The sequence below is a fragment of the Crocodylus siamensis genome, chromosome 7, assembly GCF_052110815.1.
Source record: "Crocodylus siamensis isolate JL-2025a chromosome 7, ASM5211081v1, whole genome shotgun sequence".
NCBI classification, from domain to species: Eukaryota; Metazoa; Chordata; order Crocodylia; family Crocodylidae; genus Crocodylus; species Crocodylus siamensis.
This window is the reverse complement of record NC_143401.1, coordinates 72402855-72416873: the sequence shown is the minus strand read 5'-3', so window position 1 is coordinate 72416873 and position 14019 is coordinate 72402855. Positions and strand designations below refer to the sequence as shown.

General features: G+C 39.3%; 1 protein-coding gene across 2 annotated transcripts in view; it reads left to right on the top strand.

Annotated features, from left to right (window-relative positions):
* LRRC27 (leucine rich repeat containing 27) overlaps nucleotides 1-14019 on the top strand; it is an 84972-nt gene that overhangs the window by 60279 nt on the left and 10674 nt on the right. The window contains exons 9-10 of one of the 2 annotated variants that reach the window (XM_090057985.1): nucleotides 8578-8699; nucleotides 11908-12031. In XM_090057985.1, coding sequence (XP_089914111.1) covers nucleotides 8578-8699; nucleotides 11908-12031 — 246 coding nt within the window. The remainder of the gene's footprint in view (nucleotides 1-8577; nucleotides 8700-11907; nucleotides 12032-14019) is intronic. The other variant, XM_090057986.1, reaches the window with a different exon arrangement.

Sequence of the window (14019 nt, the reverse complement as noted above, 5' to 3'; positions counted from 1 at the left end):
GCTCCTGCAGCGAGTGCACCCCATGCTTCTACCCTGTTCCCCCCAGTGGGAGTCTCTGTCCCTGTGCTGGTGTGGCTCTCACCTGCATTTCCAGGCTCACAGGCAGGGAGTCTGGAAACAGCCTCGGGGTGACCAGGCACAAGCTCTCCCAGGCAAAGGCTTCTTGTCTCCAGCTGGCTCAGGGCTGGGACGGGTCAGGCCAAGCTTGGGGTTTGCTTAGCAACTGGATCTGCACATCCTGCAGGGTTGTGCCGGCTTGAGAGGGGCAGCACAAGGCCAGAGCTTATGGAGGAGCCCCATGGACTGGATGGAATTGCCTGGTGGGCCAAATTCAGCCCACAAACTGTATTTTGCCCAGCCCTGGTGTAATCTGTGTCACTAAGCAGAATAATACAGGGGCAAATTTAAAATCAGGCACTGTCTCCATCCTTTTATTTTGCTGAAAACAGTTCCGCTTTTAAGGAAGAAAGTTACTATTGCAAACAGGCAGAGCAGATATCAGACCTCTATAAATAGTTTCTGATTCAAGAAATGGTAAGTGTACATAATATTTTAGATGGTTGTTGAATTGTTTAATATTCCTTTATACAAGTGAAAATTCTTGGCTGAAAGCAATTGTAAGTGTGACACTGCTCTATGTGAAACTGGTTAAGGCCAAATTCTTCCACAAATTAAAAAAAATTGTCATCCCTGATGCAGGACCAAAGCCATTAAAATTGCGATGGTAGATCTTCAGGGTAACCCCCTCTTTCTTAAGTGAATCTGAGAGCACAGAAAATAGGCAGTTCGTAAGTGTCTTGCTTGCATGATAGCTAAGGGACAAGTGGCAGAATCCTCCCTCATCCACTGAAGTCATTGGATAAAAAACTGGAGTTCATCCAATGACCTCAGTAGGTCATATTCCCATTCTAATGCTCTACAGTTTTCAGCAGCGAAAGCAATTTCAAAATATCTGAAGTAGCAGGATCAGTATGCACAAACCAAGTAAGAATGAATACATATAACCACTAGGAGCAATAGTGGGTTAAATCGTACTGTGCATTCACATGGTATTTATGGGAATTCTGACTTAATCAATGGTGGACACTTAATTCAAGAATGTTCATCTTATCCATCAGAGAGTAGATGTAATGTGTTTTCCTCTCTACATGGAAATGTCTTTGTTTTAGCTAATCTTTAGGCTGGAGTTTTTTGTTGGTTTTTTTTAAGACTGTAGTTTTGTTTCAAAAATGGTTGAAAATTGACCATTGAGAGTAACACATTTATAAATAACAGTATATTTACTTGTCACAAGCAATTCCTGATTTGTCTTCCCCAAGCTGTATAAATACAAACAAAAACAGTTATCCAGTTTGTGAGCTCAGTTGCTGTATTCACTATTTTTTCTATCTATAAGTGAATATTTTAAGCTCTAAATTTAGTGTTTAGGTATACGTAGTTGAATGTATATATAAAACACAAGAGGGCACTGTAGAATCATATATGCATGTTATGGTAATAGCAAGGCCTTCTGGTAATATCTTTTATTGGACCAGCGATATACTTGGGAGACAAATTATCAGGCACAAGTGCCTTTCCTGAGTTTTGGGGGTGAAGTAGAAACAGCCTAAGCTAAATACTAAATAGAAAAATATGTTTTGTTTAGCTCCATTATGCAAATGAAAACAGTTAGTTGTATCATATTCCCAGAAACTTCACAACTTCAAAAACAGTCTAACCTTACCATAGTCATTGCAGTGACTTTACTAAGCTCCCTTGTTACACAATGATCAAGTAAATCGGGTTCATTAGTTCTATATCTAACATTTAACTTAAAAGTATGTAAATGGCTGTATGTAATATTTTTCCATACTTTTTATTTTGCCCATTTTTACTGGCAATCACATACTAGAGTGGAAGCAGTTTTACATTTATTGCATAATGTGAATTATGTACATATTTGCTAAATGAAAGTATGTGCTTTGTGCAAAAATTTCAAGTCAAGTCCTCACAAATAGCCACAAGTATTTCTGAGTACATGAATCAGTTGCTTATACTTTATTTTATATTAGTGATCTAGATGTTCATAATGATTTATAATAAATGCTAGCATTTCAAGTGTAAGGAGGACAGTAGTTTCTTGAAGGAGCACAGTAAACACATTTTTTAAATTTTATAAAAGTTTTTATAAAATTTTCCATCTTTCTCCCATGAAAAATCCCAGTGATTTCCCTTGATGAAGAAATAATCATGTGAATAAAACAAATAAGATTTGGTCCCTACTTTTAGTCTTTTATTTCGCATTTAACGACCTGCTTATAAGGTTGAAACTGTGAGTATGGTATTGATTTAGCTTGTTATTTCTGACAAATATTGATAAACATCTTTTTATCACATGAAACCAACAGGAACCTGTCTTTGTTACCACTGTTAAATGATCCTTGCATAGTTCTAACATTTGCATTTCGATTGGTTGACTTTTTGCAGAAACATGGAAATTAGACTCACTCATGAACAGTGATATTTAAAATAAAATTGTAATATTTGTAATATTTAAAATAAAACTATGAACTAAACATTTTTACAATGGAGATTATACCAGTTTTGTTATAGGTCCAAATTGTCTGTAGTCAGCTATAACACCTGTTAGGCCTTATTTCAAGCCTTCTTGTTTATATTTTTCTAGAACATTTCTGTGCCTTAAAAATTGAACAAAAAACTAATATGTAAAAATAGATTATTCCCAGTCTTCCCAGGATTTAAAGATGGATGCCAGAACTTGTGCATTCCCTCATGAACCAGTGAACACATTTTTTACTAGAGGTGAGATCCTATTTAAGTGAAGACGGGTGATGTTTGTTTCCTTTCTAGTTATTTAAGATAAGGTCCAAGTCAGTGGATTTTTACAATGAAAAAATAGCTGAATTAACCAAGAACTACAGTTCTTGTAATATTTAATCATGTCAGTATTGAATCTGGTGAGATATACATGATAAACCCCTTTCAGGGTATATTGTGCACTATGTGAGTCTGTATCTTTTTTTTTTTTTTTGATGTTCCCCATGTTAACTGCTATATTTAATGATGTCATAAATGGCATACTGCAACACTCCTCCACACACATGTGAACACGTGTTTTTCTGGAATTCAGTTTGTTGTTCAGCATACCTATATACCTTTTCATTAATGTAAAGCCTTTGCCCTAAATCAGTTAGATTTTGGTTATGCTTACTTTGGAAAGAACTTTCCAAGACTTATAAGCATGGCTCTTTGAAAGGAGAAAACAGGCCTTTCTTGCCTAATCTATTAAGAATGGTGAGGGACTCGATCACAATTTGAAAAGCGCTGACTAGCTTTCAAATAATTAACAATATGACTTAAATACCAATCTATTCTATAGTAGTGATCCTAGGGGTGGGTGAGCTGGACAGTTTCCTAGACACTGATTTAGACAGGGTGTCAAGATGGCAAGACCGAGGGAGCCCCCACTGCAGCAACAGTCCTATACCATGACAGCAGCAGCTGGGATCCTTGAGTCTAAGGAGCAGGTAAAACAGACCCCCAGCAAGCTGGTGGTCAGCAGTGTCCCCTCCTCTCCATAACTTGCTAGTTACACCTCTGTTATTAACATTAGTTTATGAACAAAAATTTGGCCACATTAACCAAATGAGTTGATTAGAACAAAATACGTGTCCATTTTCTGACCCGTATGATGAATTTCTGAGTGTCTTTAAACCCTGAGCTCTGTTGAAAAGTTAAGCCTTATGACTATTGAACCAGCAAAGCTTTTGGTGGGGTTGGCTGGGAAACAAAGATTCCCACTTCTACTGCCCCACCTGCCAAAAAAAGAGATCTCAAAATGGGACTTGGAACAATAAGATTTCTGAATTTACTGGGTGGAAGGTGAAAAATTAGTGTATATGTATGCAACTATAGCTCAGTTGGCTATCAATAGCCATTTTAGGGTTTTTGATGGGGGTTCAGGAGACCCAGATTTGGAGTGGAGTCATGAACTTGGATCTCGCATATCCCAAGCAAGTTGGTCTGCAGTCAGTCTACTAGGCTATAGGGTCACTTTCTTTTAGTCTTTTCTGTTTGAATTATTAAATCTGGTATAAATAATTAAATATCCATTGGTCCAAGGTATATACATGAGAGGAGGAGATAAAAGTTGTATAAAGTTTGGTAATTAAGCACAGATTTCAAATCCAAGCTCAGAATGAATGTTTTCTACATCCCACATAACTTTTGGCTATTCTGGTCTTCCCCTCCTCCTCCTTCCACCCAAGAAATGAGACACCTTTCTGAAATGTTTTTTGTCCAGATTGATCATTAATAAAGTAGGGCTGGAATGGACCTCATGAAGTCACATAGTCCAATGAATGTGGTTCTCTTTAAGCAAGTGAAGGTAGGGATACAGTGCAAGTATTAACTGTGATACTTCCAGTTTTTAAGGTTTGTATAAGTGCTATGACTTAACTAAATCCAACAAAAATGTAGAAACACAAAGTACAGAATCCAACAATTAATTAAAAATGTGTGTTTTATCTATATCAATGTCAAGTCCAGCACCATTATTTTAGACATAATTAACTTAGCAAAATTGACAAACAAAATCATTATGCAACTCCAGCAAACCTTTTCTAGGAAAGGTAATATTAAAGGATGCCTCATTAATTTTCTAAATTTGTATTTGTAATCTAGCCAAGGAAGAACCTAAGTATATGATACAAAAGCAGATGTGTTTATATGGTACTTTTAAAATGTTTACTATCAGTCTTTCAGTTGTGAAACAAAAATATTGTCTAACATTTGTCCCTTATTTTTTCTATTTTTAAAACATTTGGTCCTTTTCAGAATGCCAGTGATTTAATGCACACAAACAATTACATTCTCAATGAAAATTTAACCTTTTTAAAATATGAGCCATTTTTTGTACATCTATTACAGTGAGCTCAGAACAATTTTATTACCCCACAGAATTTTATGAAAATAAAAAAATAGCCTAGAAGCTTTGAGAGGCCTTCATCAGCTAAATATGTTTGCAGTAAATCTCCTTTTATCTCAGACTTCTATACTGAATGTCATTGATTTTTTTTCTTTAAGGTCATTATTTACATGTTGTAGAAGATGTATTTTATATTATCTGTTTTCTTTAAAAGAAACAGGGACTTAAAAAAAGCCAAATCACAAACCTATACTGTATTTGATGGTTCTTTACTTTTAAGTCCTAGTACATAAATATGAATAAAGGCTTAGCTAGTACTAGTTAGCATTCTGAATACTGCCCCATAGCTATGTCATATAGGTTATGGAGCCTCAAACTTTATTCTTAGGGGTTACCAATCACTGGAAAGTGGATTTGATATGCTCTTTTCCACATTATGCAACTACCTGACCCTGGCCTCTTCCCCGTATGCCAGTCAGGGTCATGCAAATAAGTTTGGAGGAATTACTGACCAAATTCTGTGCATTTTTTTAATGTCCCAAAACAAGGACAAATTCTTTCTCTCACTCAGTGAGGCAATACAGTCAACTGAGGTAAAGAAAATGTGGAGGCTGACTCAGGAAGCCAGTGCCATTAGGGATAGCTGGACTCTGGTAGAGGAAACAGTGTTCTACACATATCTTCTGATTGCTTTTTAAAAACGAAACAAGTTCTCTTCTTAGTATCATGCTGCTACTTCAGTCATGTGTCTGCAGGAAGTCCCAAAAGCTTTGTGACCCTAACAGGCAAGAGCTGAGAAACCTGTTTGGGATAAAGAGCTTCAGTGTAAGGCAGACTGACAGATTATTGATACAAGTTATTCTGTCTCTACGCAGCTTTACATCTTCTTGGGACAGAGTTTCTTTTTTCCTCTTTTGGCCTTCTGAAGTAGGCAGAATTTTCAGTTTATTAGGCCTTTGGGCAGCCAATAAACACTCAGCCATTTGCAAACTCCAGAAATAATGTATGTATTTCATTGGAGGGGATTTTAAATGAGGTATAAACACTGGCATTATGGTGCGTTCAGAACTGATGCTATAGAATATCTAGGGTGCTGGAACTCTGACCCAGGTGTCAAGTGCAGCCCACAGAGCTATGACATCCGCCCCACAGAGCTCTGAACTGGTTTCAAAATTTGGCAGTGGGGAAGTGGTAGTGATTAATATGCCCACCCTCTCCCATTGCCAAAGTCCTGTGCACCAAGCCTTCCACTGCAGCTTGGAGTGCACCAGGTCCTCTCCCCCAACAGCTGGGTTGGGGCCAGGACCCCCCCCCCCCCAACAGCTGATCCAAGTACTGCCCAACCAGCCTGCTGGCCAAAAAGGTTGAGCACCACTGTACTGTACCAGTTTCCAGACATGGGCTATTTTTTTATATACAAAAAATGATTATACCATGTGCACTGGTTACACACTTTGGGGTGAAACCCTGGTTCTGCCAAAGCCAATGGGAATTTTGCCATTGACTTCAGTTAAGCCATGATTGTACCCAGAATACATGGGAAAGAAGGATTTCCTATATCTCCTAATTCATTAATTACGAAAATGTGAATTCTTCAAGTCAAGAGTATTGACTACGCTATATGAGGCACTTTATAATATTGCTACTTATTCTGTACCAGGTATATGGATAAAGAAAGGATATCACCCTCCCATTCAGCCAGACTGTCACCTTCATAAACATTCAGTTTACTCACATAATTTAAAAGAATAAACATATGTGCACACGTGCGGGCACACGCGTGTGTGTGTGGCTGGTGATGATGAAAGCATAGCATTAAATCATAGTTTCATAGTTAGTAGGGTCGGAAGGGACCTGAGCAGATCATCAAGTCCGACCCCCTGCCATGGCAGGAAAAAGTGCTGGGGTCAAACGACCCTGGCTAGGTGATTGTCTAGCCTTGACTTAAAGACCCCCAGGGTAGGAGCCAGCACCACTTTGCTTGGAAGTTGGTTCCAGATCCTAGCCACCCTGACCGTGAAGTAGCGCCTCCTGATATCTAGTCTGAATTTACCCTCTGCCAGTTTGTGACTGTTATTTCTAGTCACTCCTGGTGGTGCTCAGGGGAACAGTGACTCCCCCAATGCCTGCTGGTCCCCCCTGACTAGTTTGTAACAGGCCACTAGATCCCCCCCTCAGCCTTCTCTTGTGGAGGCTGAACAGGTTCAGGTCCCATAGCCTCTCCTCGTAGGGCCTGCCCTGCTGTCCCCTGATCATGCAAGTGGCCCTCCTCTGGACCCTCTCCATGCTGTCCACATCCCTCTTGAAGTGCCGCGCCCAGAACTGGATGCAGTACTCCAGCTTCGACCTGACCAGTGCCTCATAGAGGGGGAGGATCACCTCCCTGGACCTGCTTGAGATGCATCTGTGGATGCATGACTCCTGACTGCATCCCCACACTGCCGGCCCATATTCATCTCGGCATCAATGATGACTCCAAGATCCTTTTCTGCTTCTGCACTGACAAGAAGGGAGTTCCCCAGCCTGTAGGTCTGCTGCTGGTTCTTCCTCCACAGGTGCATCACCTTGCACTTGTCAGTGTTGAAACTCATTCTATTCTCGTCCGCCCACCCCTGTAACCTGTCTAGGTCCGATTGCAGTCTATTCCTCCTTTCTAGCATGCCCACATCCCCCCACATCTTAGTGTCCTCTGTGAATTTGAACAGGGTGCTTTTTACCCCCTCGTCCAAGTCACTGATGAAGATGTGGAACAGTGCAGGCCCAAGGACTGAGCCCTGCGGAACCCCACTGCCCACATTCCTCCAGGTCCAAAATGACCCATCCACTACCACTAATCATGGCCGTATTGAATTCAGTAGGAGTTTTGCAATTGACCTAAGCATGATTAATTATCTTAAAAGTTTCTCTCTTTGTTAATATATTAAGTTTTGACAACTATTTGTATTTTTCAGTTCATGAATTGTTTTTATTATTTTGGTCTGTAGCCAAGATTAGTTTTAAAATTAATCTTGATGTTTAATATAGGCCAATAATATTTTACTATATTTGAAAGGATTGAAACAACTTTTCTTTCTGGAAAATTGTATGCTTTACACTCAATTGAGCACTCCACTCCCACTGATTTACAAACTACTCTTTTTGCCTTTGAAAATCTCCTGTTATACGATGATTTAATTTGTTTAGAATTGCCAAAATGATCCACAGAAAAAATCTGCTGCTCAAATCATACTTTCCTATCTCCAGTTTTGATTCTTGATGCACTGCACACTGTATCTAATTTTCTTTGTATAGTAACAGAATAATTTCTATGCTAAATTAAAAGGAGGTAAATAAATGGGAAGTGTTATCACAGTGTTTGTAAAGGTTTTTCATAGTGCCTTTCATTATCACATTTGACTGCTTGGATATAAAATGTTTGCTATTTATATTGTGGGAAATAACCACCAGTCATTGAATAAGAAAAGTTTACCCATTAAAGGAAAAAAATGATTTGCAGAAACGACTGTTCTGATCACTGGACATGATTTTAAAAAAAAAACAAAACCCTCCCACCCCATTCCCTTCCTCTGTACAGAAATAGGGGGGTTTTTTTATTTATGATGCCTTTCTACAAAATGTGCTATTACCATATTATGTTGTACTCTTTTTAGATATCAAAAGGTGCACCATATGCTACAGATGAATATGAAAAACAAAAGGAACCTACACTTGAAAAAAATGAACAAATGAAACTGTTGAAATTAAATGCAATAAAAGATCCTGAAGGTATAAGGTTAGTGCTTAAATACTTCAAGCTTATTATTTGTTTTTAGTACTATTTGGGAAATCCTTTTATTTCCTTAGAAAGATATAAATATTTTGCTCTCCTGTGACACACACAGATACAAAAAACAAACAAATCACACCCCCAAACCTCCTGTATCCTTATCAAATCAACTTGCTTGCACCTGGTTAACATAGTAAAATATATAAACTGGTTCTTAACTTCCATAACTATATAGATAGTTACTCCCTTCCATGGGACTGAATTGTAGTATATTTCTCACATTCCAGCGGCAGGCATCTGCCTTGTTTATGGCTATGGGCAGTGTGTTTGGAATGCATTCCTTACATGCTGTAGTTTGCTTAGCTACTTGGATTGGATATTGTTCAGTTGTACTTTCCAATTCTTGTTATATTAGCGGGCCTCTCGTAGGTTTCACTGTATTTCACTTGCTGGCTACTCTGAGATTCCCCAACACTGTCCCTTAGTGCTTTTGCCTTTCAGAAGTACTGGCTGTTTCTGTTCTCTCCTTCCAGACCATCCTCATGAAAATCTGTTTTGAGGAAATGTAGGCTTCTTTTTGATCTCCACTGTAGCAATGGATACCTACAAAAAGATGCAGTTTCCCTTTCTTGCTTCTGTGCAAAAAATCCCTCAGGATTCCTAGAATTTGAAAGCAGAAAATAGGTCCATCAGGCAGCCTATACTGCCCTCTGCCTTACAACAGCTGATTAAATGACTCTCAAGTTTAATTCTTTTTACTCCATTTATAATTTCCTTGGATAATTAACTGTATGCATGATTGCACACCAGAAAACTTGTTGTAAAGTAAAATTTGTACATCAAGAACTCAGGAATTAGGAATGGCAGAATTAAAGTTATCCAAGACACCTCAGTTTGGCTTATGAATTATGATACCATTTTTAATTACAAGACCAACATTATCCTTTCTAAGACTCCTGCTTCATTCAGTGTATAGGCCACATAGTATTCAAAGACAGAATAGTTGTTCAGTATTCCGCTTTATCCTTAATGTTCAGTATCCAGCCACATGATCACTCTTCAAATCCCACTCTGAATAAGGAATTATAAGTTTTCTATGATGCTTACTGCTATAGTATCTCAGTGTTTCACAAGCATTGTTTTCTTTTCACACCTCCTTATAAGATGATGCTAGTACTGTATTTTATACATGGAGAATCAAAGTGAAGAAAGGCTAAGGTTAAAATGTCCACTAATTTGGGGTACCCATGTTGAGATACTTAGGATCTGATTTTTCATGGCATTTAGTGCTTTGTAGCTTCTCTTCCCCCCGCCCCACGTTTATAGCACAGCTCCCATTGTTTTAATTGCTGTGCGAGTGCTCAGTGTTTTTTACAAGTTAGAGACCCTAGCCATTGCAAGTTAGGAATCCAGAAAGGGCTGATCACAAAGTTAGTGGCAACCTGTGAAAAGCTTGGTCTAAATACTTGATTAGTAGGGCCCTGCAAAGCTTCGGTCCCTGATTCAATTCGGCAGAGATTCAGCCCGATTCAGTCGCCAACTCTCAGAATCCAAATCGAATTAGGAGACCCTTTAATCTCTCCAAATTGAATTGGAATCCTCTGAATCGATTCAGAGAGATTCGGAAAGATTAGATGATTTGGACATAGACACAGCTTTAAATGTTTTTTCTACATACTTCAAGGTACCAGGCTGCTCACGAATGCTGAGATGCTGTGGCAAACGAGCTTCTCACAGGAGCACAGGGGGCTCCCCAGCGCTCCGGGCAGCAGACCCAGAAGTGGACCAGAAGCATTTCTGGTCCACTTCCAGGTCTGCCGGGGAGCACGCAGGGGGGCCCCCTTGCTCCTGTGGGTGCCTCCTGTGCCTGGGAAGGCACCTGGGGTCCACCCATGGCCGATTGCCGAGCCGGGGGGTGGCGGGGTCTCCAGTGCGCTTGGCAGCAGGTCCACTTCTAGGTTCACTGCTGAGCACACGGGGGGCCTGCCGTGCTCCTGTGGGTTGCTCCATCTGCCCTACCATTGCAGCATTCATGAGCTGTGCCTGATACCTCAGTACGTAGATAAACCATTTAAAGCGGTGTCTATGACTGAATCACTGATTCTCCGAATCAGCATCGGATCTTCAGATTCAGATCTGGCCAAATCAAATTGGGGATAGTGATCTGAATTAACAAATAAAATCACTGCCCCTGATTCGGACTGAATCTGAATCAAATACAGCCCATTTTGCACACCCCTATTGATTAGCAATCCATAGGAACTCTGTGGCAGAGAAAAAGATTGGACAGATTTCAGGACCTGCCTGACTTACCCACAAGGCTCTTCTTTTTTGCCCTACAATCTGCTGTCTTACTAACTAAATACCTTTCATCTTCTGGAAGGATCCTACAGATAACAGTCTGCTCTACTACACAGCTCCGATTCATTCCCCATAATTTAACCTGAACTCTGTAGCAGATGGAAGTCCTGTAGAAAGATATCTAATCGTGTCCAGTTCTCCACTCAAGGCAGGATTTATTCCTCCCTAAACCATTTCAGCCTAGTGCTTGTCTAACCTCCTCTTAAAAACTTCCAAGGATGGAGATTTTGCAACTTGTCTAAGTAATCTATTCTAATGCTTAACCACCTTCATAGTTAAAGTCTTCCTAATGTCAAACCTAAATTTCCCTTGTGGCAAATTAAACCCATGTCTGCCCCCCTGAGGACAGAGAGAATAGTCTGTTACACTCTTACGTTCTCCAGACTAAAACATCCAGTCCTTCAAACCTTTTCTGGTGAATCCTGGACCTCTAGTTATTTTTTTGTTTCTTCTCTGCTGGACTTCTTCCATTTTGTGTGGTTTCCTTGAACTGGACATAGTACTTCAGGTGAGGTATCACAAGTGCTGAATGAACTGTAAGAGTTTCTTCCTATGACTTGTACACAACACTCCTGTTAATACATCCTAGTATGGCATTGGCTCTTTTGCAATAGCAGACTGTTGACTTGTAGTCAACTTCAGTCCTGCAAGTCCTTTTTGTGTAATTAAAGATGATAGAAAAACATTCACCATAGTCTTAGAGCCAGGTTAACCATATGGAAAGGAAATTAGTTTTGGGTTTTGTTCTACTCTTCTTTTTTGTGTGTGTGAAAATGCAACAGGTGCTTTAGACTGTATTGGAAATGGAAACTCCAGTAAACAAAAGGGAAAGAAAATAATTGTGTTTATTTAGAGCATCCAGAGAAAAGAAAGTGAAAGAGTGCATCAAATGGCATATACAAATGATGAAAACAAGAAAAAATTTAGAAGGGACACCCTTGGAAGTAATGCAGAGAGCAAAACAAGACATTGAAACTGTAAATATCAGCTTTCTTTCAGAAATACATTTGCCATATTCTTAATGTTGTCATTGATTAATTTGTTCATTCATTCAAAAATCATAGGCAAAATAATTTGTATTACAAATATAAATTCCTTATTTTACTTAAGTTACTTAAGATTAATACTGGATAATTCAATCAATTGGATCTTCATTTAAAGAAAAGCCAAAAATCTGGATAAGATAGTATGTCAAAAATGAAATAATAAATAGATACCAAAGTTGCTTTTTAAGACTACAGTGTGCTATGCAAGCTGCTATGTGGTAGTTGATATATGTAGAAAACTAAAGCCAAAATTTTAAGGAATGGAAATGTATAGCTAAAATGTGGAGTTGAGTCTGTACTTAGGCATCTAAACATGTGGCGTGATTCTCAAAAATGTTGAGCATCTGCCAGCCCCCCTTAACCTCAACATAATTATAGAATTGAGCCATTTGTTAGAACAGTGTGAAAAATGGTGTCAGTCTATGCATTTTTTAAAATGTTATGGGGCTGACTTGGCAGGAAAAATAATTTTCAGTGTTTTCTGAGACTTAATGGTATCCAGGTTTTAATAATGAAAAATCTTCGATGTTTGGTTAGGCAGTATCAGACATTAGAATACCTGTAGAATGGAGGCCTATTTTATCATGAAGTAAATTATCTTGGTTTTGGCTATTGTATTTTTAAATCTCTGATTTTAATGAATGAAAAAAACAGCAGTTCCAAATTAATGATGCTGCCAGTGCTGGACTAACTACCAACTGCCTGTGTCTACACAAGACACTGACTTCACAGTACCTCATTACTACTGAGCAGTAATGTGACATGGCCTGAAGTGTGACACGACACTATTGCACAATAGTAATGAGACACTATGCAATCAGTGTCACCTAAAACCCATTCAGCGACACTACTGTACAGTAATTCCAGTTACTGTGTAGTCATTTAGTACTCATTTATATAAGTTTATACAAGTACTAAATGAGTGCAGTCAGCATCTCATGTAGATGTGGCCACTGTGGCCTTAAGGAACCAAGACTTGTTTGTTCATTTATGTAAGGGATTGCAAGGTATTGACTGGACGTAGTAGTAGGTTTACAAGCCTTTGCATACATGGGGTTGGGGAGATTATTTCATATTAAATGAACTTGTTATATACATAAAAGACCTCTGTTTGTACATTGCAGTTCCTTGGTAAGTAGCCACTGACCTAGTACTGCATAATTCAGGGCTTGGCAACATTTGATAGCATTGGGCTAGAGTACCCAAAGTCGGATCGAAGATAGGCTGGCAGTAAGACCCAGCCACCACTACATCTCTCTGCTGCCTAACTGCAGCTCAACATGGGTGAAGCACCCAGCTCCTTGGCTATAGTCAATATGGTGAAGTGGGGCACAGGCAAAGCCCTTGGGGACTAAACACTACCAAAGTCCCCACGCAATACACCAAATCCAGTGGCTCTCTGAGTTGGATCTGGTCCACAGGCTGTAGGTTTCCAATCCCTGGCATAATCTGTACTTCTTTCAAGCAGCAGTAGTTTTACATCCTGTTACATTAGGCAATACTAATGCTCATGTGATCCCATCTGTACTGCGTGCTGTTTTGGCAGCCTTATAGCTGCTTTCATGTACTGCTTCGCACCCAGCACAAATCATCCAAATTATCTGTCCATGTGCCTGCTACCGTTTTGGCATCATAGTGAAAATGTCACTTCCTGTTTTAAATCTGGTGTGAAGCCAGATTGAGTCTTTCTTTAAATTTTGGTGGAACCCTGTACCAATCCAGATACACAAAGGTCCTGGGTCTCCTTGTTCTTTGGGAGGGGTGAAGATTCATGGAACTCTGACCATTCAGATCTCAACCCTCTCTAAGGCTGTCACAGTATTGCAGGTAATTTTCGGCATACAGGGTACAGTTATAGTTCAAGAAAGGTATTGCTCAATGCCTATTGAGGATATTCCATAATTCCTATTATAGGAATA